The 26,204-nt window shown below is 36.6% G+C and overlaps 1 protein-coding gene and 4 non-coding genes across 8 annotated transcripts; all 5 read right to left on the bottom strand.

Annotated features, from left to right (window-relative positions):
* Nucleotides 1–23,831, bottom strand: NOP58 (NOP58 ribonucleoprotein). Of its 4 annotated transcripts, XM_027564579.1 has the most exons (16): nucleotides 23,571–23,831; nucleotides 19,108–19,184; nucleotides 17,065–17,117; nucleotides 16,749–16,869; nucleotides 12,970–13,091; nucleotides 11,507–11,643; nucleotides 9,737–9,801; nucleotides 8,780–8,914; nucleotides 7,604–7,749; nucleotides 6,907–7,033; nucleotides 5,195–5,358; nucleotides 4,203–4,337; nucleotides 3,687–3,748; nucleotides 2,779–2,912; nucleotides 701–867; nucleotides 121–298 (listed from the first exon to the last, which is right to left on the bottom strand). In XM_027564579.1, the coding sequence occupies exons 5-16, from the start codon at nucleotides 13,075–13,077 to the stop codon at nucleotides 248–250; spliced, it is 1,431 nt and encodes a 476-aa protein (XP_027420380.1). In that variant the 5' UTR covers nucleotides 13,078–13,091; nucleotides 16,749–16,869; nucleotides 17,065–17,117; nucleotides 19,108–19,184; nucleotides 23,571–23,831; the 3' UTR covers nucleotides 121–247. The 4 variants fall into 4 exon arrangements, with proteins under 4 accessions (XP_027420387.1, XP_027420369.1, XP_027420380.1 ...); XM_027564586.1 differs by having other exon boundaries at nucleotides 1–298; nucleotides 16,749–17,117; XM_027564557.1 differs by lacking the exon at nucleotides 16,749–16,869.
* Nucleotides 6,679–6,762, bottom strand: LOC113881813. Its single transcript, XR_003508171.1, has one exon. It is a non-coding gene; the product is annotated as a small nucleolar RNA SNORD11 (small nucleolar RNA).
* On the bottom strand, nucleotides 7,465–7,550 carry LOC113881823. The gene has a single exon (XR_003508174.1). It is a non-coding gene; the product is annotated as a small nucleolar RNA SNORD11B (small nucleolar RNA).
* Nucleotides 16,889–16,975, bottom strand: LOC113881768. Its single transcript, XR_003508156.1, has one exon. It is a non-coding gene; the product is annotated as a small nucleolar RNA SNORD70 (small nucleolar RNA).
* Nucleotides 17,747–17,835, bottom strand: LOC113881772. The gene has a single exon (XR_003508157.1). It is a non-coding gene; the product is annotated as a small nucleolar RNA SNORD70 (small nucleolar RNA).
* Nucleotides 23,832–26,204: the final 2,373 nt, after the last annotated feature.

Genomic DNA, 26,204 nt, shown 5'->3' with positions numbered 1-26,204 from the left:
TACAAAGAAAATATTTTTATTTGTATAACAAATATCCTAAGAAATGATGACATAATAAAATTAACATAGTTGAAGTATGTCAAGACACAAATAGGTATGAAATGCTATTAATGATTAATCTTTCTTTCTCATCCAACCTCCCATCAATTATTTTACAGAGTATCTTGGGTATATTTCTGACTGAATCATAAGCATGATGTATCCAGGTGATTCAATTATGAACTCTTTGAAAGAATGGTTCCTTCTATTAGTCCTCATTGACTTTCTTTTTTTTCTTTTTCTTCTTTTTCTCTGGACTCTGAAAATAATCAACAAGAAGGCTTTTGAAAGAGCTGGAAATGTACAAGTGACTAAAAATAACTTTTCTTTATAAAAAGCAGTCTATTTTATTTCCCTTGAAAACAAGCCTGGAAGAAAGACTAAAATCCAAAAATCACCTCCGTGATTTGTAGCAAATGATATTCTCTTCCATTTCAGACCAAACCCATTTTGTAACAAGATTCTAGGTTTGGGAAGCGGCTTTTTATAACATGGGGGTTCCAAACACAACAGTGAGTTTTTTAATTGTTTCTCTTTAATGAAACCACTTTTAAAAACGGTTTTTAAAAAACTACCTGTTCATTTCTAACATACAGAGTAGAATAAAATATGGAAACTCTGCCCATGTCAATAAAATACTAATAATTAAAAGCAAACATACAGCAACTGCTGTGCTGGTGCATGGCTCTTCTTCAGAAAGTGGTTCTTCCTTAACGTGTTTCTTCTTGTCCTTTTTCTTCTTCTTCTTCACAGATGTTTCCTGTTCTTCTACAACTTGTACTCCTTCTTCTTCTGTGTCTTCTACATCTTCTACTACTTCTTCTTCAACTGAACAAGTATAAAAATACTACAATTAACATTGTATCAGTATCAGGCTCCTCTCCCTTCAAACCCCTCTGACAATGTTTTTTCCCAACATTGTAGTCAACTCTCCAATGTTTGTTACATATAATTTTATAGCGGTAAATGTCCTTCAAATATTTACCTAGTATAGTAGTACTAACAATAAATGATAGTAAGCAATTTAATACCTCTGTACACCCAACCTCCTCATTCTTTTTAAAATTTAGTAATGTCTATCTCCTTTGACTGTTTCTAGGGTTTGATGATTTAATACATGAAAATTTATGCAAAATGCTTAGCATAAATGCTTAGCACATTAAAATAAGGACTCATAATGGGTAGCTATCATTAGAAATTCACTGACCAAGCAGTTATTTAGTACCTACTATATGCTAGGGCTTGTTCTAGACAACTGGAGATACAGCAAGGAATAGCACAGACAAAAATTCTTGCCCTTACAAACCCTTTATTTTACTAGGAAATAGACCAAAAAAGAGAAAAAAGGTACACCATAAAATATTTTATGTAGTAAACAGTCTAACGGATAAAAGCAAACAAAGAAAGGAGCACAAATGAAGGCAATTCCTATGGACATTTTATACAGGATAGCTAGGCAAATACCTAAAAAAAGTAAATGATTCACCTATATTGAGGGAAAATATCCCACATTAAGAGAAGACCAAATACTAAGATTATTTTAGGAGAGAAGGGAAGTTGGCAGGTTCATGGAATAGCAAGGCAGCTAGTGTGGCTGGAGCAGAGTGACCAAAGGAATAGAATTAGATGAGAAGGCAATGGGAGTGCCATTGCAGCTAAGAATGGCAGTGATGGGTATGATAAATGGTTAGGTGCTAGAAATACTTTCCAAGTAGAATTAAGAGGATGTGCTACCAGAATACACTTGGGTTATAACACAAGTCAATGTTAAAGGCCAAAGCAACCAGGATTCCCATTTATAAAACAGAGAATATCATGTAGAAATGGATTGGGAGTGGCAAAGATCCAGGAAGGTTAAGTTTGAAACGCTTAATAAATATTACAAGTCAAGATTCAAATCTACTAATGGGCTTACAGTTCTTTTTGTTGAGTAAGGAAAATGAAACATAGGAGTTAAATAACTTGCTTATGTTTTCTTCACTCAGTGCAGAGCAGAAGTCCACATTTGCTGATAGTGCTTTTTGACCCCTAAGCTATTTAGAAACTAAAAGTTAAATTGGTAATTGCTTTAAAACTAAGCATTCAACACAAGTGCAGCTAATAATTGGGGGAATTTACTTATCAACTTAAGTGAGCCTAGTTCACTGGGGAGCACTTATTAACTATTATTCTGATGGTAGGCTATCCAGTTATTACTCTAGTTCTTTTCATGTAACACAAACAATGAAGTACTGCTGCATCAATTCTATGCTCAACAAAAATATTTCAGCTACTAATTTAGAAACCACATACCTTGTTTTCTTCTCTGTTAAGCTGACTCTCAAAATAGTTCACGTTAGAAATTCAAGTTTTGATACACTTAATATAATCCTATATATTCACAGAGATGCTTTTCCCATTTCTCTTATGATATATGATAAATTTAACAATATTCTAACTCCCTAGAGAAGATGGTTATTAGAATTAGCTTCCAATATGGTGGTTTCATAATCAAGTTCTATGGTATGCACTTTCCCCATTTTTCTTTATATATTTTTAATCGAAGGATAATTGCTTTACAATATTGGTTTGATTTCTGACACACATCAACATGAACTAGCCATAAGTGTGCATATACCCCTCCCACGTCCTGCCCCTCTAGGTTGTTACAGAGCCCAGTTTGAGTTCCCTGAGTCACACAGAATTCTGTACTTCTTATGCAACAGGAATAGAAATGACATTAACAAAATTCAAACTAACCTTTAATTTTAACCTTGGCCTTTTTGGCCTTCTTTTCAATAACTTCATCCTCTTTGTCTACTTGTTCAATCTTGCGTTTTTTAGAATAGGTTGGTAATGTGGAGTCACCAGAAGGATCGTAAGTCTTCACTTCACTGAAAGAGCCACAGAATCTTAGAAAATCTTTACAAATGCTTATAATCAAATTAATTCTAAAGAGATTTAAAGGAAACAGTCATTAGGTAATACATGAGCATACCACACTTTCATTTTAGTGACTTCAGGGAAGTTTATGTAAGTTAAGTCTCCAAAAGGTAAAGAGATGTCTACCTATTTTCTAGGGAGGTCAGTCACATTTCACGAGAAGTGAACTAAATGAATTCTGATTTAGTAATCAATGTAGTAACTACAGCACAGAAGAAATATTCAATTAAAAAAGAAAAATGTAAGAAATCTCTTTAAACCAAATGATTATACTAGAAAGTAAAAACTGAACCAAGTCAAGTTTTAGGACACTGGGCAATTCACTGAAAACAAAAAAAAAGCCCTGAATCAAGTTTAATACAGAATAATACTCCATTCACAAGATTACAAGAGGCAGAGGAATAAGAAGGGATCCATATAGATAAAGATTCCCTAAAACCAAGATACCTGCTTTTGTTCTAACAAGGTAGAAAGAAATAATTAAGGCTCTTGACACAGTTTTCAAATTGTTACCCATGTTCTATTTGCATCACCACCACCTACTTCATCAGTATTGAACATTTTAAATAAGAACAAAAACACTTCTCCCAACAAATATCTTTTTTTATAATTTCATAGTGAGGTCTGAATACTTATGCTTCTTAGCTGCTTTGAGACTTTTGTCTTCTGACTCTTTTTAAGCAAAAATTATTCATACATGCTTCCCCCAAATGCACTCAACTTACCTTTTATGTTCATATTTTTCTGCTTTTGCTAACGCTTTTCCTGTCCCACTTATTTTCCTTATCTAAGAAAATAAAAATTATTAATGTTTTATAAGGGATAATCTCTTTATAATATATACATTAGTATGTCAATAATTTATTTTTTTGGCTGCTCTGGGTCTTTGTTGCTACATATAGGCTACTGTCCAGCTGCAGTGTGGGCTACTCATTGCAGTGGCTTCTTTTGTTGTGGCTCTGCCGTGAGATTTATCTCATGGCATGTGGATTGTCCCGGACCAGGGATCAAATCCATGTCCCCTGCACTGCCAGGTCGATCTTAATTAACCACTAGACCACAGTCACATACTAGGGAAACTCTTTTAACAGTAAGCAGAAATAGAATGTATTAATATTAGACATAATAAAATGTATCATAAAGTAAAACTGACTAGCAGGTAAAATGAAAATGTACATAAGCTACAGTTTATTAATTTTTGATAGGTAACATTTCTACAATGTGCAGAACATGATTCTTACCCCTCTATCTTCCAACGTTCTCAACCTGGCTTCTAGTTTCGCTCTGTTCTCAACTCCCATTGCAGAACTGGAATCCTCACCAAAAGCATCATACCGGATAGCCAAAACAGTCTTGGCTGCCAGCATCCGAGAAATCTAACAAAGAACTTGAAGTCAGATACATTCAAACTATACTCCAAGTTGAGATGTAAAAAAAATCACTCAGTTTATTCATGAAAACACTACAGCTCAATCATTGACTTTACGAGTCACTCTAGGATTTTTTACAAGTCAGGAATTACACATCTATTTATTGTAAACCATATTTAAGCCGTTCACCTCCTATTAGAACCTCTGCCACCATGTGATGGCTAACTGAAAAGATCTTGCCAGTAGTTCATGTCTAAAACTAGCTCAAGCCATTTTCTCATCTTTTCGTTTTTACTATGTGATATTAGACCTACATTATGAGGTCATCCACAGTTAAGTATTGCCCCCTTTTAAGCTAAATAACATTTCATTTTACTGAATTTTCATTTTATTTCTTTCATCACTCTACTCTAAATTTTATAAAATTTCTGTTAAACTAGGTATGTATAAAAGCTTGAAAGTACTTTTAAGCGTCAGATTCCTCCTCTGTAAAACAGACACTAACAACTTATAGGGCTATTAAAAGCATCCACCAAAGGCCTATCCAGTGTTTAGCACAGTGTATGTGACATCATTTTAAAACGGGTCATGAATGTTGATGTTAAATTGATTTCCTGCCACACAGAAAACTTCTGATGGGCCACACCCTACCCCCGCCCACCAATGAATGGGAATCTGGAAAAGTACTAAAACAGCAAACACTTTATCTTCTAACCTTTTCTTTCAGTGTACACTAGAGTTTAAAGAATTCACAATTCTCTATTTGATGAAAAAGAAACAACAAAGATTTATTGACCACTATAGAATAAGATCAAAATCATTTGGAGGAAAAAAAGGCCTGCGCCAGGAAAATTGTAACTCACCTTTCCTTTGTGTTTGGGGCTCGTCTGGCCGACAAGTGAAGCATGATAAATGAGACCATACTTAGGGGTATCTCGTCTAGACTTGAGGGCTCTGAAGAGTGCCTTTTCTGCTCCAAGAATCTGAACTGTAGAAGCTGCATGTTTGGCCAAATTCAAAAGAGAACCTTCAAAATAAAAGTAGTAACTTTGAGGAAAGTTCTTCCAAATACAAAAGACCTAGAGTCTAAGTATTATAGCCAAAGAGTATATAAAAATCAGATATAATATAGGATTTTATAGTTTGGAATTAGCCCAAATTCCTGATACTTCAGCATTTGTGATTTATCCATTAGCACCACAAGCAGAGGTCTGTGATGAATGTCTATGGCAAACTGAAGCTTATCTGTTTAATCATACCTATCTGCCTGAAGAGATGGTATCACTACCTCACATTTCAGTAGCATACCATGGGAGAGTTCAAAGTTTATGTATTCACAGACATCATCCGATATAGCCCTTATTTTTCTGAGACTTATTTTAGACATGAAATATTCTACTCCTTTAAATATTAAAATAATAGGTAAATGAAAAACTCATTATTAAGGCATCTCAGTAAAACGATGTGATAAATTCATGCTGAGGAGATATAAACACAATCAATAATCAGGCATCAAAAGCTGTTGCTTTGCCAGATATGCTGCACAGATTTTCTGTCAGAGAATATCAATATTAATAGTCGCTCAACCACTAGATACATGTTTAAAATTCAAGAAACGTATATTTCTATTAATCCCTGCATCTCTTCCTGCTACTCATTTAGCTACATCTATGAAATTTCAGATGTAGACATAAAAACCAGCCCAGATGAGCAACCTAGAAGCTGAGGAGATGTGAATGTCCTATTTTTCTGATTAATGATGCAGGTAAAAGAAGTACTCTAGTTTAAACACTTTGATGTAAATAAATTCTCTATCAATGGTATATACAGGCACACTCGAGATATAGTGGATTTTGTTCCAGATCACCACGATAAAGCAAGTGTTGCAATAAATGAAGTAAACGAATTTTTGTTTCCCAGTGCATATTGAAGCTGTATGTTATGGGTACTCTACTCAGTATGAAATAGCACTGTCTGGAAAAACAATGTACATACCTCAATTTAAAAATGCTTTACTGTTAAAAACATGTTAAACATCATCTGAACCTTCAGCAAGTTGTAGTAGTAACATCAAAGATCACTGACCAAAGACCAACATTACAAATCTAAGAATGGAAAAGTTAGAAATATTGTGGGAATCACCAAAATACGGCAGAGTCATGAAGTGAGCAAGTCGTGTTGGAAAAATGATGCCAATGGACTTGTTCTACACAGGGCTAACACAAACTATGAATTTAAAAAACAGTTATCTGTGAAGCACAGTAAAATGAGGTAAACCTGATTTCATCCTCCTGTATTCATCCAATTCTCTAATTAACCAAAACAAACTTCTGACAATGGACCACAAGTGTCTCAGAAGAGGTAGTGACTAAAGATGCCTTCACTATCCGAAAGGAAATCAGGCATACAAATAAAAATCATCATCGAACACTTGGTCCTTAGTCCTCGCACATACACCATTCACTTCTACTTATTACCCAGATTTATTTTTAAACTCCAGTTTAAAAGAAAATAAGATCCTACCTAGAAAACAACTCTCAATACCCATGTTTACAAATTATATTAAAATCATCACCTGCATGAGCAATAAGCCGTGCTCCAACTAATTCCCCAACCATGACTGTAACATTGGGTGCAATGGCCATCATTCGATTTTGCAGATATTCATAAAGCTGGGTTCTATATTCAGAGATTTCAATCACCTAGTTTAAGAAACAAAATGAGTAAGTCATAAATAGTTTAAGAATAAAAGCAGTATAAAATTCACATGTCTAAAACATCAGAGCCCCAAATTATCACAGAGCAGTTTCCCAGGAAAATTAACCATTCCTTATCTCAGTTTTCTATAAAAAGGCTGTTGTGAAATTTTAATATTTAAAAATTAGACAATATATGTAAACCTAATACACTGCTTAAAAATGTTAATCAACATTTGTAAAAAAAAAAAAAAAAAAAAAACTCGAAAGGCTAGACATTTGTGTCATCCTCTGTGATTGTCATATAGCTATCTTCAAATGAGGGGTAAAAATTACAGGCTATAAACATTCAGATACTGCTAATAATAGAAATCAACTAGACAGTACTCCTTTAACCTCATTTTAGGATATATTTCTCCCTGCAAGTATATAAGTCAAGACGGCATCAGATGAGGTAGTGACTGAACACCTTCATATTTATTTATCAGGTGAACAATACATTTAAAAATCATCACTGCCATCAGAAATTACAGAGCTGGTACCACCACCACGAGTTTTCCTATGTGCATAGTGTACCTGAGTGCAAAGGTGCAGAATATTGCAAATATCTTCTTCAGAAACTTCGGTTCCCATAGATATCTCTGCAGCCGCTTTCACTTCTGCTTCAACCTCCTCTGGCAATAATTCAGAAAGTTGAGCTGAGGCATAATTCTTTCTGTCGCCTATGGAATGTTTGCAGAGGATGAGGGAGAATCACTCTTCAGTAAATTACATAAAATCCACCAAAGAGTCAAAAGAAAAAGTAGAGATAAGCCAATGAAAGGGATGCCTGAACAAAACAAAAAGCAAACAAGTTTGACCAAGTAACTTTACACATGTAAGGGCTTGATTTTAGAGATTAAAGTAATTCATTTTATGAACAGTCCTAAGGTTCCTCTACTAGTATTATTATTATAGTAATAGTATACAATTTAATATTAACAGTATAGATAGCAATACTATTTTTAAAATTAATCACTATTAATGTATTTCAGGAAATTTCCCAGTCCCACAGTTGTCCTTATTAATGGCAACTTCAGTGAGACACATTCACCCTAAGAAGCCAGTTGAGGGGAGTGGGGAGCAGATAAATTGGGATCGACATATACACACTATGATATATAAAACAGGTTACTGATAAGAACCTGCTACATAGCACAGGAAACTACTTAATACTCTGGAATGACCTACATGGAAAAAGTCTAAAGAGTGGATATATATATATATATAACTGATTCACTGTGCTGTACAGTAAAAAGTAACACAATGAGTGTGTGTGCTTAGTCACATCCTTTGTGACCCTATGGACTGTAGCCTGCCAGGCTCCTCTGTCCATGGAATTTTCCAAGCAAGAATACTAGAGTGGGTTGCCATTTCCTCCTCCAGGGTATCTTCCTTGCCCAGGGATTCAAACCAGGTCTCCTGTGTTTCTTGCACTGGCAGACAAGATTCTTTACCACTGAGCCACCTATACTCCAAAATTTTTTTTTAAAAAGAAGCCCAAGAAAAACCAAATTAGAGAACTATGTCCTCTACTGTGCAGGCCACTGAAATCAAATTTTGTTTTTGAAATCTAGCTGATGTTAATATGGATATACTCCTCAAACATACAAGACTAAAAACTCTGGGAAGAGAATTAAAAAACCAGTAACTCATGTTTTAGGATTTAAATAAATCACTATTTTCAATACCTTAAAGGATAAAGTTACTCACCAACTTTCTGTAAACACTTGCAGTATGTCAAATTATCCGAAATAATTTTTCCTAACTCAGGGAAATGCCAGCCATACCATTCTCTACACCGCATAATGTAGTTGTTTAGTTCTTTATCTAAGTCATCTAACAGGGCTGCAGTAGATTAAAATGAAAAAGAAAACAAGAACTTAAAAGGGTTTTTAAAAAACTTGTGACGAAATAGCCCATCATCCCAAACAGAAACTCTGCACCCATGAAATAATTTAGTCATTTTCACCACTCCAGCCTCTGCTGATCTCTTTTATTCCCTCTATGAATTTGCCTATTCTAAGTACCTCATAAGGGGAATCACACAATATTTGTCTTCTTGCAAGTAGTCTATTTTACCTAGCACAGTGTTTTCAAAATTCATCTATGCTGTACCATGTATTAGAACTTTTAAGGATAAATAATATTCCATTGTATGCATATACCACTTTGTTTATCCCTTCGTCTGTTAATAGGTATCTGGACTGTTTCTACCTTTAGCTGAATCACGATGCTATGAACATAGCTGCATAAGTAACTGAGTAACTCCTTTCAGTTTTGGGGGCATACACACCTGGAAATACAATTGCTATTTAAAGAAATGTTTAAAATTGGAAACTGTTGAGACTTTGATGTCCAAAAATCACTGAATGATTTATTACATATATAAAGCAAAAAATACCCCACACCCATATCTTAAGGTTTTATCATTTTTCATGGAAAAATATTAGTCAATCAGCTTACATTAATAGTGTAGCGTAATTCCTATTATCCCCAAGTAGTCAAATTATAATTAGTTTTCCCATTTTCTATTCTGCATTTCCCAATTTACTTACTAAACTTCTAGCTGGTCTTTTTCTTCCTCAACAATCATAAAAGATACAATTTTAATAAGAGGAAAAAACCACAATGAAGAGACAGGTTAGACCTCACATGTCCTATACTCACAAATTGCCTGAACAATCATGGTGTCCACTTTATCAGCACTAAATTTCAACCTGTATCGGGACAAGCTGGGGAGAAGGGAGAAAAATATAAATTACTAAAACAGCATCTAAGAAAAGCATTTAATTAACATCTTAAAAAAAAAACAAAAAAACTTTTACCCAAACCCCTCTTCTGGAGCTACATTATTTTTTCTACATGGGAAAAATCAGCTAAACAAGAATATAACATTCAAGATCCCAAAGCACACATTTAGAAAGAAAACAATACATCTGTCTCGTTACAACTGATGTTTCTGTAACACAAATTCATTTATGATGACAAATAGGATAATATCATGTAGTCCAAGTCATACCGGTTCATATGACACAATTTGTGCAGCATTCTTAATGTTTTACGCCACCAGTGAGAAAACTACAGCAGTTTCTTCTCTTCATAAACATCCAAAGAAAAGAAAGCCATGGAACAATAATATCGTACATATGGGTTTTCTTAATCCTGGCACTATTAACAGAGGCCTGATTACTTGTTGTGGGGGCTATTCTGGGCACTGTCTGATGTGCAAACAACATCCCCAGCCTCAGCCCAACTTGCCACCTATCTTCTGAGGGATATCTGACTGCCTCAGATGAGAGCGACTACTGTGCACAAGGCCAATTAATCTTAATTTGGATCCTAACTCAATTTAGCTATTTGTTCTCTCTTAGGAATGTTTATTAAAAAGTTTTTCCTGACTCTTGCGCATTTTGCTCATTTATAAAACTCACTTTAATTCTTTCATTAATCTATGCTCATATTTTATTTATTCAAAGGCAAAGGCCTTTGTTTATGTAGTATTTCTCTTTTTTTTAAGTATTTTTATTTGGCTGCTCTAGGTCTTAGTTGTGGCATGTAGGATCTTAGTTCTCTCACCTGGGATCAAACCAAGGCCCCTGCATTGGGAGCACAGTCTTAGCCACAGGACCACCAAGAAAGTGTCGTTAGTATTTCTTTAATATAAACTTGTCATATATATTGTCTTTAATATAAACTTTGTTTTTCTCTTTTGGCAGCATGTGGGAATTTACTTTCTTGACCAGGAATCAAACCTATCCCCTGTGCAGTGAAACGTGGAGGGAAGTTCCAACATGTCTTTTTAACTGTTAACATTTCTTTTGGGTTACAAAGTTACATAGGATTTGAGTCTTTTACCCACAATCTTTTTATTTCACAAACCCTAGTACTGTAGTGAAATTTCACTGAATGCCATGTTTTTCAGGAAGACATATATCACAGAAATGCCTGTTCTAATGACCTCTTGTTAAACATGATAGGTTAACATGTTTCTCTTTGCCTCAAGAAAAATCTGAATAAAAGTCAGAGTAAAACAACAAACACACACAAAGCAGAAGAGAAAGATCATTAGCAGATGAGAAAGTTCAGGGAGATGCCAAGTAGATGGAGTAGCAAATGATTTAGAAGATGTAAAACGGGGAGGGGCGGGGGGGTGCGCCGGCAGCGGGAAGCCCAAGAATCGCAGCATCTAACGCTGGAGAGGTAGAGTACGCCATCACGAGGTTTAGAGCCCAGACAATGAAGCCAAACTGCCTGGGTTGAAATAATAGCTTCATCACTTACCAGCTATTATGACTTTATACATCAATTTCCTCATCTGTTAAATGAGGATGCTATAACTACGTTCCTCTTTAGATTCTTGAGGATTACATTAGTATTTGTAACATGCTATATAATTATTAAGTAAAAATAAGATGACTATCTTCCAGTAAATCTCACCTGTGTGCCAACCCAAGACACATAGCTGTCATTTCACGTGGTTCTACCCCAGGGATTAATCCATCCATCTGTGAACGGATTCCTCTCATAAGTTCATTAACAACAGGACTGTGGATACAACTGAGATTCAGTTTTTCCTATATGAACAAGAACATCTGTATTAAATAAAGAAAACTTCTCCTAAATATTAAAATAGCATTGATTTAAACATATACATTTCTCAGTTTCATAAAAGCAGTTTTGGGTATGTGTGTGGGAAGACCACTTGAACATACTGTTGGTGGAGGTCAAAACTGGCATAAGCTTCTAGAAAGGCAGCCTGTGTACATGAATCAAAAGCAATAAATAGATCTGGGTCTCAGGTCCTTTCCCTACAGTCAGGGTCCCTGAGGTACTTTCAAAATATGCACTAATGTATGTAAGTACAAATACACATAAATCTTTATATACCTCATACAAACAGAATGAATCTGTCTTGCAAGCCTTCATTTTTTTCACTTTGTAGGGTATTTGCTAACTCCATACAAATCTACAGTTGTATTTCATCAAATGCAAACGACAGGCATGCAAAATTGTAAATGCTACATCACATTTAAAAGAAACAAATATTTAGTATTTACACAGGAGATATTCAGTTTAAGTTTTTCAAATGGAGAAACTGAAAAGGAGAAAAAGATACTCATAATCCCACTAGGCAGCAATGTGCCCTCCTATATGCCTTTCTATGTGTATGTTTTTTATGCTAAAGCTTTATGTTTTTAACAGAAAAATACGAAGATGAGATTGATAATACAGAAACTTTATTACGTGACAGTATTAGAAATCACCTACCTAAACAAATACTAAGTTCACAATTCTACCTTAAAAAATAAAAAAGCCCTCAAATCTTGTCACCAGTTTGCTACCTTCAAATACCTACAAGGAATTAATCCTTATTTCAAGAATGAGGGGACTATAAATCAACTATACTTCAATTAAAATAAGAAAAAAGAATGAGAGGTATGTTCGTGTGCTTGCACTGTAAGACCTACTGTAACTACTGAAAATCAAACCATCACAACTGGCTTCTAAACTGTCCTGCTTCTCATGTTTTGGGGCCTACCTATCCACTCTTTCTTTCCATTCTTACTTTATGTTTAATTTTTAGCAACTCTACCTCCAGTAAAGTGTTCTAATAAACATATACACTAAAAAAGATATGATTCCATTTGTATTGAAAGGAAAAAAGTCCCTAAACAAAAATATGGCAGGATATATAGAGTGTTTTATCTGAGGTATTACTTATATATCCTTAGTTTTAACAACCACATTGAAAACCAATTATTACATAGTATGGGGGGGGGCAGGAATCAAGAATTCAATCCTGAGAAATTACAAAACACAATTCATCACAAAGGCCAGGCTTTTTCATTCATTACAAAGGTCAGCTCTGATTAGAAGACTAAAGAAAACTGTAACTTTACCTTTATAACCCCTCCTAGTTTAGCATCAGCCACAGCCAAGGGTTCATGGGCTTCTTTAACTATTTTCTTCAGAACTTTCTTCAATTGCTTATTGATTTTGCCTTCCATTAGAGCTGTGAATGCTTGTTAGGAAGAAAAACAAAAGAGCTAACTCAAAACTTTATCTTCAAAGTTCATGATCTTATTTAAATATTTTATAAATAAAGCCAAAAAGACAACATACTTCAAAAGCTGAATTTAACATTACTTCTGAAATGAAATGATAAACATTACAAACTTCACAATCTCATCTGATCTTCCCACCCTCATTTGCACTGAGAACCAGGAGTTAAACCAGATCCAGCATTCCTTCCCTGTACATCACTCAATCCCTGTGAGCTCAGAATTATACGTTAGAAACAATCTGTTCTGTAATAGCAAATAGATTCACTCCCCTATGTCACTATTGGAGAAGGCAATGGCACCCCACTCCAGTACTCTTGCCTGGAAAATCCCATGGATGGAGGAGCCTGGTGGGCTACAGTCCATGGGGTCGCCACGAGTCAGTCGCGACTGAGTGACTTCACTTTCACTTTTCACTTTCATGCACTGGAGAAGGAAATGGTAACCCACTCCAGTGTTCTTGCCTTGAGAATCCCAGGGACGGGGGAGCATGGTGGGCTGCCATCTATGGGGTCGCACAGAGTCGGACACAATTGAGGTGACTTAGCAGCAGCAGCAGCAGCATGCCACTGTGCATCAATTGATCTGATGTTCTGGATTGTGAAATATCATAAAAATCCTGTCACGACTGGTAAAAAGGAATTTATTCATTTTGAAGGTTCTGCCACATTGTAAGCATGCCTGAGTGGAGGTCTTGTCTTTGCCAATCCTTGATCCAAATGTGCCAACAGGCCTCTACTACTAATCAATGTCCAGTGATTGGGGAATTACTACTGAGGGCAGCCAATTTGATTTGGAGACTGTTTTCATTTTTGGCAAGCTCTAAATGTGCTACTTTTAACTCTCATCCTCCTTTCTTAGACCTGTACTGAGATTCTCTGGACCCACATCTCTTCTGGTATCTGTCTGGGTTTTGGCCAAATTTAAAGTATGACTGACAGAAAGTCTGTCACAATTTCTAAAAGGTCAGGCAGTTTGTATTTAATCAGCCAGGTACTTGTTCTTTCCTCCTGACCAAATTTCCATTCATTTGAATTTCAAATCCATTTCATCTGGTATCTGGAAGATGAAAGGCGAGGACAAAAGGGATCTAGCTGTCACACACACCTCACAAAGAGGTCTTTACAAATAAGCCAAGATTCAAACTACTTCTGTTGAGTTCTAACAATTTACATATTGTGAAACACTGACCCCTTTCTAATTTACATTTCTCTAATAACTGAAATCTTTCCTTACAAGTGTTTAATCTTTTATAATTAAAAATTTTTATTCAATGTCCTCCCTCTAGCTCTCAATCTTCCCTATCATTTACTTTCACACTTTAACCTAACCTAGTGCTCTCCTTTAAGATTTCTTAAAAGTAAAAAATTTCTACTCTAGATCCTATTCTAACATTCACGATTATTTATCTTCCCTGTATCAAAAACCCTGTTAATCACTCTTCATAATATGTAGATGGTATATGGTATATGTAGATGGTATATGGTATATGTAGATGGTATACAAAGATGGTGACAGGGATAAGGGGAAGGTGAATCTTTCCCTTTCTCTATTAGGCACTCTTCAGCATCGCTCAGCATCTTTCCCTTCATCCAAATTTAGGCTGGCCCCAAATTTTACTGTGGCTGTTTGTAAGACATGAAACTTCAAAGTGTGACCAAGACTAAAAATAAACCTTGCCATGCAAATAGCACATTTTAGCTTCTGAGACCAATATAAAACTGACATCACACCCCAGACTCATCCTTAGGCTACAAGTTTTAAATGTATACCCTGACACCTACAATCACTCAGTTTCAGTTCTGTAATATCAAAACTGCCTTTTAACAAGGAGTGGAAAGTTAATTCCCAGGAAGGATTGTTCTAATAATAAGGTGATCAAGTTCAACTTTCTGGTAAAAATAGATGGGAAAAGTCATTTTAAATTTCTAAGACCAGATTCCTGGCGGAGCTCACTACTTTCATTCATTTACCCAAAAATATTTATGTGCTAGGGATTTGACACTGAACAACATAGCCTTTACCCTCATGGAATGTAGACTGAGAGAGTATGGGACTGATTTTAAATTCTCATCTAGCATGACATTTTCTCCATTTATTAACATTATTTTAAGGAATACCAAAAGCTCAGTATGAGTTTAGTTCAGTCACTTAGTCATGTTCGACTCTGCGACCCCATGAAGCGCAGCACACCAGACCTCTCTATCCATCACCAACATGCAGGAATCTACCCAAACCCATGTCCATTGATTTGGTGATGTCACCCAGCCATCTCATCCCCTTTTCCTCCTGCCCTCAGTTTTTCCCAGCATCAGGTTCTTCTCAAATGAATCAGTATGAGATAACCTCTCAATCCCTGGTTGGGGAACTAAGATCCCACAATTGTGCGGTGCTCCCTCTTACCAAGGGCACTTGAGATCAGAGCTACAGCCCTTTACAACTCCAGGAGGAGTTATTCAAATCAGTCTATACGAATAATGCTCCCCAGAGTTGAAGAATAGCTAACACAATTTCACTTGGGACACTACCAAAATTCTACCCATACTTATTTTTAAAACTGTGATGAAGAGAACTATCTTAAAAAAAAATTTTTTAATTTACATTTTTAAAATTTTCCTCAGGCCAAAATGACCATATTTATGCTCTATGGCTCTATGAGGCTTTAATGAATTGATCTATGCAGTCCTAGAACTATTTTAAAAATTGGCCCTACTGTTGACTCCTCCTTCCGCTTACCCCTCTGCCAAGGTTGGGGTAGTCCATTGATATGCCAACATTATTTAATTAGACTCCTAATTTTCACTATATAAGGGAATTACCCTTGTCTTGTAGGGTGAACAAAAATTATTTGGATCAGTCAAATGAATTTTAGGGCTCAACTGTTAGCCATATTCTTCCTTATGATCCTTCATTTTCAAAATATACCACCAAGTAGTTAGCTGACTTGAGTACAGAATTCAAGCAACTGAAAAATTCATGATAAGTTTTATATTCAATCTTCCTGTTTTCCCCAGCATTAAAAGAACATTAGAAAACCAAGTGCTGGGCTTCCTCGGTGGTTCAGTGGTGAAGAATCCTCCTGCCAAATGCAAGGGACAAAGGTTTGATACCCGGTCTGGGAAGATCCTACGTGCCGACGGCATCTAAGTCTCTTTACCACAACTACTGAAGCCCATGTGCCCTAGAGACTGTTCTTAAATAAGCACAACAAAGAATAGCCCCTACTCGCTGCAGTGCAGCAACAAACACCCAGCACAGCCAAAAAGAAAATCAAGTGCCTACTGCCTAGCCTACTTAGTAAACGCTACTCTGTATCTGCTGTCTCATCACTAGGACTAGTTGAAAGATGTAACAGTCATCACCCATTCTTCTAAATCATAAAAAAAAATCATGCCCTTTTAGGTAAACTCTTATGTATGCTTCTAAAAACAAAAACCCACAATGCGCCCCCCCCCTTTAGTTTTCTTAAATCTTTTAATAATATTGTGGGGGTTTTTTTTGAACTCTAAAAATGTATATACCTGGAGAGCTGCCTTACTATTTCAACTCCAAATCCTAGCTATTCTCAACTTTACCACTGAATTTAAAAAATCAGAGACCCGTGGACTTGACATTACCTTGATCCCTTGTAGAATAGCTTTTACTGAATTGTGCTTCAGCATTACGCTGTTGGGTTTCCACAGGGAGATCAACTTAACCACTTCTCACCTCTCATCACATGTAGGGGAAAAACCAGCCCTATAGTAAAAAAAGCTAACTCAATGTTGTCTCAGTGGTAGTGACGAATTTGAGTTAGATCACTTAAATTCAGTTTCAAAAAGAATGCATCATTGACAACATTGAATAAGATTAACTTAGGCAACTAAAGCAAACAATTTCTTAATAACAAATTACCAGTATTTAAAAAACAAAAGCACTAGTCTTTGATTTTACCTGCCAATGCCTCTGCTGTATCCTGAAATTTCTCAAAATGTTTCAGCTTTACTCTAGAATTAAGGGAAAAAAAAAATGTTATGAGGGCACACTGATTTTGCAAATGCCATATATTTAGGAGAAGAGGTAGTGGACTGCTTCCAAGGCATACACCAATAAAAGAAACTTTCCTGCCACTGCATATTGCTGCAAAGGTAGACACTTCATAAAATGACCAATTTCTCTAAATGCTAGGCTAGTAACATTCAGAGGAACTATTACAGGTATTACAGGCTTTGGAAATGGCAACCCACTCCAGTACTCTGGAGAGGAGCCTGGTAGGCTACAGTGCACGGGGTCGCAGAGTCGGACACGACCGAGCAACTTCACTTTCCTTTCCTTTCCTTTAGAACAGCAGAAAAGTATGCCACCGTATCTAAACAGGAAAGATGTTGAAGCTTCAACATAATCTCTGCTGCTTAAAGCTAGACACAGATGCCTTTTACTATACAGGATAGAAAAGGTGTAAGGGTCCCTCTTAGTTTGAGAATCTCATGACACTGATTTGTCCATCTAGTCCAAGTGCCATGAAAAAATAACTCACTGTTAGATCTAAATTTTGCTAACCTCACTTCCCCTCCTCCTCTCTATTCACTTAGGTGCAAGGCAACACTGTTTTATATCGAAACAAATACATTGTTAACCCATTGTTGTCTCAGTGGTAGTGACGAATATTTGAGTTAGATCATGCAAATTCAGGTCCAACAAGAATACATCATCGACAACAATGAATCGGGTTACTCAAACAACTAAACCATATAGCCCTTTAAAAGGGAAAACCAAAACCAGTCTTCCACTGAGTCTAAAGCAGTATTATCTTCAGCAATACTGTTCCCTTACCTAGTCGGGGAGCATCCTAGTGGCACCTCAAATGCACACTTAACAATACAAAGATTTTTAAGAAGAAAGCAGTTATTTCACCTTATTCCACCTCACCTCACCACCAATTTCACTCATCTGAAGTGGCATCTATTCATATCTCTATATTTGCATAAACACATATATTGCTGTACAACACATACAAAAATGCAATCATGTTATATGCATTACTCTGAAGTAGTTTTCCAGTATACCATGTTTCTGTAATAGTTTAGTATGACATCTCTTTGGGTTCAATACTCTTTAGCAAGGTTAAGTAGTTTCCTTCGATTCTAGTGAGTTTTTATTAGCATTAGCAGATAAATTATCAAATATGCTTTGGCATTCAAGGACACAATCAAGAGATTAGTTAGGTCCTTACTAAGGACCACGTTCACCAAATGGGCTATTTTACAAGGTGATTCACAGGTGGTGAAACTGCCTTCTTGACTCTACCTTGAGGAAAAGCCAGCTTTCTCCCCCACCACTCATTTCTTAATCCGGGTATGAAGGTTATCATACTCTATTTTCTTGTCCAGAGACCTTGGGGAACACAAGTCTGTTTTTCTAGGATTTATTAGCTAGTTATTTAACCACTTCAGGGTGAGTTAGGAAATATTAGCCAAGAAGAGTAAATACACTAAGTTCAAAAATACCTGAATATCACTAAGAGAATCTGTAAGTTAAATCTATTAGCAGTCCATGCTTTCTTCCTTTTTGGCCACATCTTGTGGCTTGTGGGATCTTAGTTCCCCAACCAGGGACTGAACCTGGGTCCTTGGCAGTGAGTGCTGAGTCCTAACCACTGAACTACCAGGAAATTCCCACAGCCCACGCTTTTGACAATTATTAAAGTTTATACTTAATTCACAATCAATTTACAGTTTAAAACATCTTACAAAATAGTGATTTTCGGGTGCTTCCAATCTCATCTGCAATTAACACAAATTAATTGAGACAGCCTATGTTCCAGATAAAGAATCTAATAATTAGGCTCATACCACTGTTACTCCTGAAGCTGAGTTCAAAAAGTTATGGATATATTATATGAATATGGGGGACACACAAACTCGCAGAACAAGGCAAAAACAAAAACAAACACCTCTAAATGTTAACTGTTAAGTTCTTAGTTTCATGAAGACTTACATTTTATTTGCTTTCTCTGGAGTTTCAAATTCTTTCCATAAACTATCAACTTCTTGAAGCTTCTTTTCATTTAAAACCTGCAAATAAATGGATGGAATTTAAATTGAGTTGGATATTTGTTAAAAACTTTCTATTTTCAGAGAGCCCCTCGACCCCTTCACAAAGCCTATCATATTCACAAATCAAGAAAAATAAAAAATTTACCTACTCTCTACAGAAGATTTGTTATTTATTGCTATGATCTCCCTAATATGAAATTACTAAGGATTTCTCTAAAACTTAGATACTATTAGTTCTAAGACACATTCTGACGTAAGAAATTTTAACATGGTAAGGGGGAAAAGGGGCACTTTTACCTATGAAACATAGTCATTAACATTTAGGTATATATTCCTCAAGACTTTTTGACTGTTTATGCTACATTTTATTAACATGTACTTTCGGGAATCATGCTATACACTTAACATATCATGGACGTAATTCTAGGTTTTAACAAGAATTGCACTGTATGAATATAACATCATTTATAAATGATGTTTATACATACCCTTTACGTATTTGTATACGTATACATGTATTTCTATAGGACAAATTACTGAAAGTGGAGTTAAACGATCATATAAGAAATGCATGTTGACAGACGTACTGTCAAAATGCCTTCAAGAGCTTCTAACAGTTTCACTTAAATCAAGAATGAATGTAAGTTATTTTCCTCACCAATAGCAGGTGAGAAGTCAACTGTTCAAATATAAGCTAAGGTAGTATCAGTCCTAAAATGCAGTTCCCCCATATTTATATATAACACCTTGAAACTGGGATGTCTTACAACTGATAGCAGGTCAGATTAATCAGCAGTGTAAAATAATGGCATATTATATTTGGTGAAATACAGTATTATAAATATATATATATTTTGCATGTGTTGTTTTATGGAAAGTTAGCTGATCAATGAAAAATTACCCTTTACTGCTAAACTACATTTCATCAAATCCTTAATATCACAGAACATTTATAGAGTAAGACTTATTTCCCAGTTATAGCCTTATACATATTTAATGATAAAACATCAAGAAATTTTCTGTCAGAGTGGCAAGATGGTTTTAAGGATTTGCATTGTTTAAATTTAACCCCCAACAGAGCCAAATCAAATATATTTACAGAACTGGAAAAACAGGAATCAGAGTAATGAAGTAGTAAATGCAAACCACACTTTCATATTAAAAAATAACGAGCTATGAACTGTTCTATTTTTGTCATGAAAACTTTAGAACCCAAAGACATTTTATCAAATCTCAAGAAAGCACTGAAACTTGTAATTAAAGTTATTTTTTTGAAATAATTCACAGAATAATTGTGGTTTTTAGAAAATAGTTCACTCAGAATGTGATCAACCATACCCAAAGGCCAATGATTGCTGAGAGGATATGTACCACCAAATAGGGGATATGACTCATGAGTAAAACTCACCTTTTTTCTAGTTGAAAAGCAAGTATATTTGAAAATAATATTTGGATTAAAAAACTGACATATTTAAGAGATATTATCAGTATTCACGAAGTTAAAGCACCAAAGGAAATGTAATGAAATCATGACCACTGAAAGGTCTTCAAACAAAACCTTGGTTACAGTTATGTTCCCATTTGTGGGCAACATATTGAAACAAACATGAAGTCTGAACAAAAATAAAATAAGGCTACATTTTCTGTTATACATCTGTCTCAAACTTTTAATCCTTCATTTTCAGACAAGGAAATCTGAAATATTAGTATGCAAAATTCATTTAGAGTTTATCATTTTGAATTAAGATGGAATGAACAGCTTAGCTATTGTTACCACTAAAATCTTTAGCACTGCTGTTATACTGTTAATTATTTTACTATAAAAAGCACTATATGTACTTTATTTACATTTACAAAAGTGAGTTACACAGTATGTAATTATAGTCAATAAAGCTGGAAAAATATATTGCTTAGTAATCATGTTGTATAGGAACTTTGGTATTCACGTAAGAAAAACTTTGAGCTCTCAAAAAATAAAGGAACACACCACACTATGCTACACAGCAGCACTGTACAATGTGACTGATGAATCAGAATTAAAAATTCCATCTCCCCAGCTTTACCAGTCACATTTCAAGTGCTACGTAGCTGAATCGAAGAAGGAAATGGCAACCCACTTCAGTATTCTTGCCTGGAGAATCCCATGGACAGAGGAGCCTGGCAGGCCATGGTCCACAGGGTCGCAGAGAGTTGGACACGACTGAAGCGACTAAATATGCACGCACCCACACAGCTGTATGCAACTACTGGCTACCACACTGGGAAGCACAGCCAGGAAAGATCTGGGATAGTGAAGGATTGGGATAGTAAGGCTTAAGAATGCTGAGTCTTCTGCGTGCCACGAGACATAAGGAACAAGGCTTGAGTTTTTGCAATGATCTACAAATAATAATTCTTTTAGGTATTGTCTCTGCATTTATATATAACTTCATTAAGGAGTAACAATGTTTTAAAGTTTTAAATTCTTTTTGAACCACTGTGTATATATGGATAAAATGTATTCCTTAAAAAACAAAAGTCTGAAAAAATGTTCTTAAAGGATTCTCATTCAAGGATGAATTTTAGGCAACCAATATATTAATAATTTTATACTCCAGCATTTTGAAAGATCATAGGAAAGGGAGCTAACAACTTTGTATTGCATATTTACACACAGATATTTCATATACAGTAAGATTCACCCCTTTAAGGTGTACAATTTACTTTCTAGGAATTTTCACAAAATTGTGCAACCATCACTTATCCAGAATATTCTGGAAGTCTATTTTATTCAGAATCAATAACTGCTACTAATACTGAATATTTATAAATGAAGCATATTTCAATATATTCAAGCCTTTAGTTATTTCTAATATTGGGTTACAATATAGAAAAACTTTTTTAACAATTCTGAACAAAAAAACTTGCACATAAACATTAAAAACTGCAATGGAATACTCAAGACTTAGTTTTATGGAGAGTTCTCTTTATTAACAGAAATCAACAATTCATCATATGACTTTACACTTTATGACCCAGATCTAGAAACCACACAATTGCTAAGCCGATTCCGCCCCACCATTAGAGGCAACTACTAACAGTGCAAAGTTACCCTCCCCTCTTAGCATCCAGATCACGACAGTACACATTAACATCAATTTAGATCAAATTCATCCACAGACACTGACTCAAAATACAATAGACTATGTTGGCTAAGAAAATTTGGGGGCACGTGCAGATCTCTAAGAATTTAGATTCTGACTGCAGGAAGCTGGGGAAAAGCTTAATAGAGCTGTTGACAGGCTCTAAGGCACTTTAGTCTCTTAAAATTGCTAATATTACCATCTCAGACAACAATAATGAGAGGAAAAATAAGCAAAATCAGCTTTGGGTTAATTATCTTATTGGTTTTCTTAAAAATAACAAACATTTACTTTAACATGCAAACACAAGTATATTTTCAAATGTCAAAAGAATCTTGGAAAAATAAAACGAAAAACGTCCCCAAGTATTTTGGTATGTATCCTTCCAGACTCTCTGCACCCACACCACACAGTTTTAAAATTCATAACTAGAATCATACCACATATTTTATCTAGCACTTCTTTTGCCTTGTCCGTACATATGAACATTTTTTTTCCTTTGCTATATTCCTAGAGCTCGAGTGCCAGGCACGTGGGTGACACCTGATTTACCTCATTCTTCCTAACATCTCAACAGCATTGTACTATATGCACGTCCCACTGTTCAATTATTTCCTTGCTGATGAACTGAAAGTTAACCTTCCTTATGAAAACAGCGAACTTAAATTGGTTACCTCCAGCTCAGATTTTTTCTCTGGGCTTCAAACTTGAAAGGACCATTGTTATTTCCAAGTTTAACAGACAGCGAAAGCTTCACATAGCCCAAACTGGAATTCTATTATCCTCCCCTCTCCCAGCTCCCAAATCCCTAAAACTTTTCTTTCCTTCCCTACCTCCACACACCCAACTTTTTAAACGCAAATCTCGCATACTTTAAAATCCGTCAGCCAATCCTGTCAGTTCTACCTCCTATTCTGCGTAAAGAAACTTCATTAACAAAGTTTAGATGAGGTCATTTTTCTGTTAAAACCTTCCAATCATTCCTCAAAACTCTCAGAACAAAATCTAAACTAGGAATCATAACCGGTAAAATTCTAACACGGATCTTGCTCGCCTAACTGGGCCAAAACCTTTTACCGAACCCGACGCCCCCAACAGCGCGGCCACGTGTTCACTGAAACATGCGCCTCCCAGGCCCAAAGTTTTCCCCTTTCTTTCAGAGCAGGGGGAGAGAAAAGACATCCACGCAATCCTGAACACTGTCGTCCTCTCCTACAGCTTTCCCTCTCATCTGCTGCCCAACATCCGCCTTCCCCCTCCAAGAGCTCAATCTCCCACCGACCTTAAAGATGGCGTAGCCGACGGACGTTTCGAACAGCACCAGCATGGTGAGGACGGGTCAGGGCGCTGCGCGGCTCGCCGCGAGCTCTCCTACCAGTGAAAAAAGACCAAATCTATGGTCCCCAAAGGCCCGTAAGGCCGTGGCCGGCCAAAGACCAGCCTTCCCGCAAAGAAGCAAACCACGTTGCCTAAACGTTCCACACCACACTACAAGCAGAACGCCCGAACGGGAGAGTTCCTCGCTAAGGCCTCTGGGACATGACCTCACTTCCGCCAGATGACGTACCACTTAGAGCGCCCTGACTTCCGGTATGTTCCCGCCACAGAGACTCACAAAAAAATCGCGAGATTTCTTCCGAATAAAACGAGCTTTAGCTGCTGCCAAGTCGCTTCAGTCGTGTCCGTCTCTGTGCGACCCAATAGACGGCAGCCCACCAGGCTCCCCCGCCCCTGGGATTCTCCAAGCAAGAACACTGGAGTGGGTTGCCATTTGCTTCCCCAATGCATGAAAGTGAAAAGTGAAACTGAAGCCGCCCAGTCGTGTCCGATTCTTCGCGACCCCATGGACTGCAGCCTACTAGGCTCCTCCGTCCATGGGATTTTCCAGACGAGTACTGGAGTGGGGTGCCATTGCCTTCTCCATTTACACTGTTAGGCTCAGGGAACTCTGAAAGCGAAAAACCTCGCTTCTGATTACTGATTTTTGAACTCCCATATATGATGTATTTTACCTTGAGAGAAATGCGGAACTGTCTCCTGTGTTTGCCTTAAGCAACTGGAATTTGGGAAATGCTAGCCACTAGACTTTACTCCCCGATCGCCCTGCCTTGATGTGAAGTCCTCAGAGTGCCATGACTGTCAATTTATCTGGAAATGCTCGTAACCGTAATCTAATCTGGCCAAACTGATTTTTATAACCTAAATGTTGTTCAAATATATGTAGGCCATTCCCATTTTTGCTGCAAGGACTCTAGTATGCTTAGACTTTATGTCGCTATTTTAGTATAATTTGCTTTTCTGGGTCTTTTCAGTCTTGGTACCTCCTTTATTCCACCAGTGTGGCTTCCAATAGGAATAAAATTTCCTTCCCCGCTTCCCAGGCCCTGTAAGCAGATTGCTTATAAATGTTCAGTTGCAACATGTTGAAAGGTTTTCCAGTAGTCATGTTTGGATGTCAGAGTTGGACTACGAAGAAAGCTGAGCGCCGAAGAATTGATGCTTTTGAACTGTGGTGTTGGAGAAGACTCTTGCGAGTCCCTTGGACTGCAAAGAAATCCAACAAGACCATCCTAAAGGAGATCAGTTCTGAATATTCATTAGGAGGATCTTCCTGACCCAGGAATCGAACCAGGGTCTCCTGAATCGCAGGCGGATTCTTTACCAACTGAGCTACCAGGAAAGCTCATTCTAGTAAGAAGAAACAGAAAATACATAAATATCTAGTGTAGTAGATAATATAGATAGTACAGAGGAAAAGCAGGAGAGAAGTAGATGTTTTAGGATAGTCAGGAAAGGCTTCATTAAGAAGATTACATTTGAATAAATAAAGACACATAGAGGAAAAGAGGCAAACAGAACAGCATATTCAAAGTCACCAAGGCAGGAGGGTGCCTGGTACATTCTCAGAACAGTAGGACCAATATTGGAGTGACTCCAAATGACCTAATGAATTAGAATTCTTATCAGTGTACCAATTAGTATATTTGTTGGTTTTCAGTGCTTGTCATATGATATAGTCTTCATAAGAAACTTGGGCAGTAGATACTCTTATTGTAACCATCATTTACCTTCTCAGAAAAGTTAAGTAATCCAACCCAAGTTTTTCCCTTATCATACCCATGAGCCTTATGTAAATCAAATGCATCTGTTTCAATTGAGTTCCTGTCTAGGTCCATTCTAGGGTTTCGTGAACATTGAGACATAAACTTTGGAGACTACTCTATCCAGAGAACACAAAGGTGATCTGTGTTCTGGTGACAAATCAGTCTAAGAAAGTCTCATCTCTGACCAGCTAAAATATGGTTTTGCCCATGCATCATGTTCTTTTGAGCTTGGACAAAATGAGCATTCCCTCTAACTAATCAGCTCTGAATACATGGCCAGAATTGAGTTTCTGAAATTAAAAGATGCTTGCTTCTTAGAAGAAAAGCTGTGACCAACCTAGATAGCATATTAAAAACCTGAGACATTACTTTGTCAACAAAGGTCCGTCTAGTCAAGGCTATGGTTTTTCCAGTAGTCATGTATGGATGTGAGAGTTGGACTATAAAGAAAGCTGAGTGCCAAAGAATGATGCTTTTGAAGTGTGGTGTTGGAGAAGACTCTTGAGAGTCCCTTGGACTGCAAAGAGATCCAACCAGTCCATCCTAAAGGAGATCAGTCCTGAATATTCATTGGAAAGACTGATGCTGAAGCTGAAACTCCAATACTTTGGCCACCTGATGCGAAGAGCTGACTCATTTGAAAAGACCATGATGTTGGGAAAGATTGAAGGTGGGTGGAGAAGGGACGACAGAGGATGAGATGGTTGGATGGTATCACCGACTTAATGGACATGAGTTTGAGTAAACTCTGGGAGTTGGTGATGGACAGGGAGGCCTGGTGTGCTGCAGTCCATGGGGTCGCAAAGAATCAG

This window comes from Bos indicus x Bos taurus, chromosome 2 (assembly GCF_003369695.1).
Source record: "Bos indicus x Bos taurus breed Angus x Brahman F1 hybrid chromosome 2, Bos_hybrid_MaternalHap_v2.0, whole genome shotgun sequence".
NCBI lineage: Eukaryota > Metazoa > Chordata > Mammalia > Artiodactyla > Bovidae > Bos > Bos indicus x Bos taurus.
This window is presented reverse-complemented; position numbering and strand designations above follow the sequence as displayed.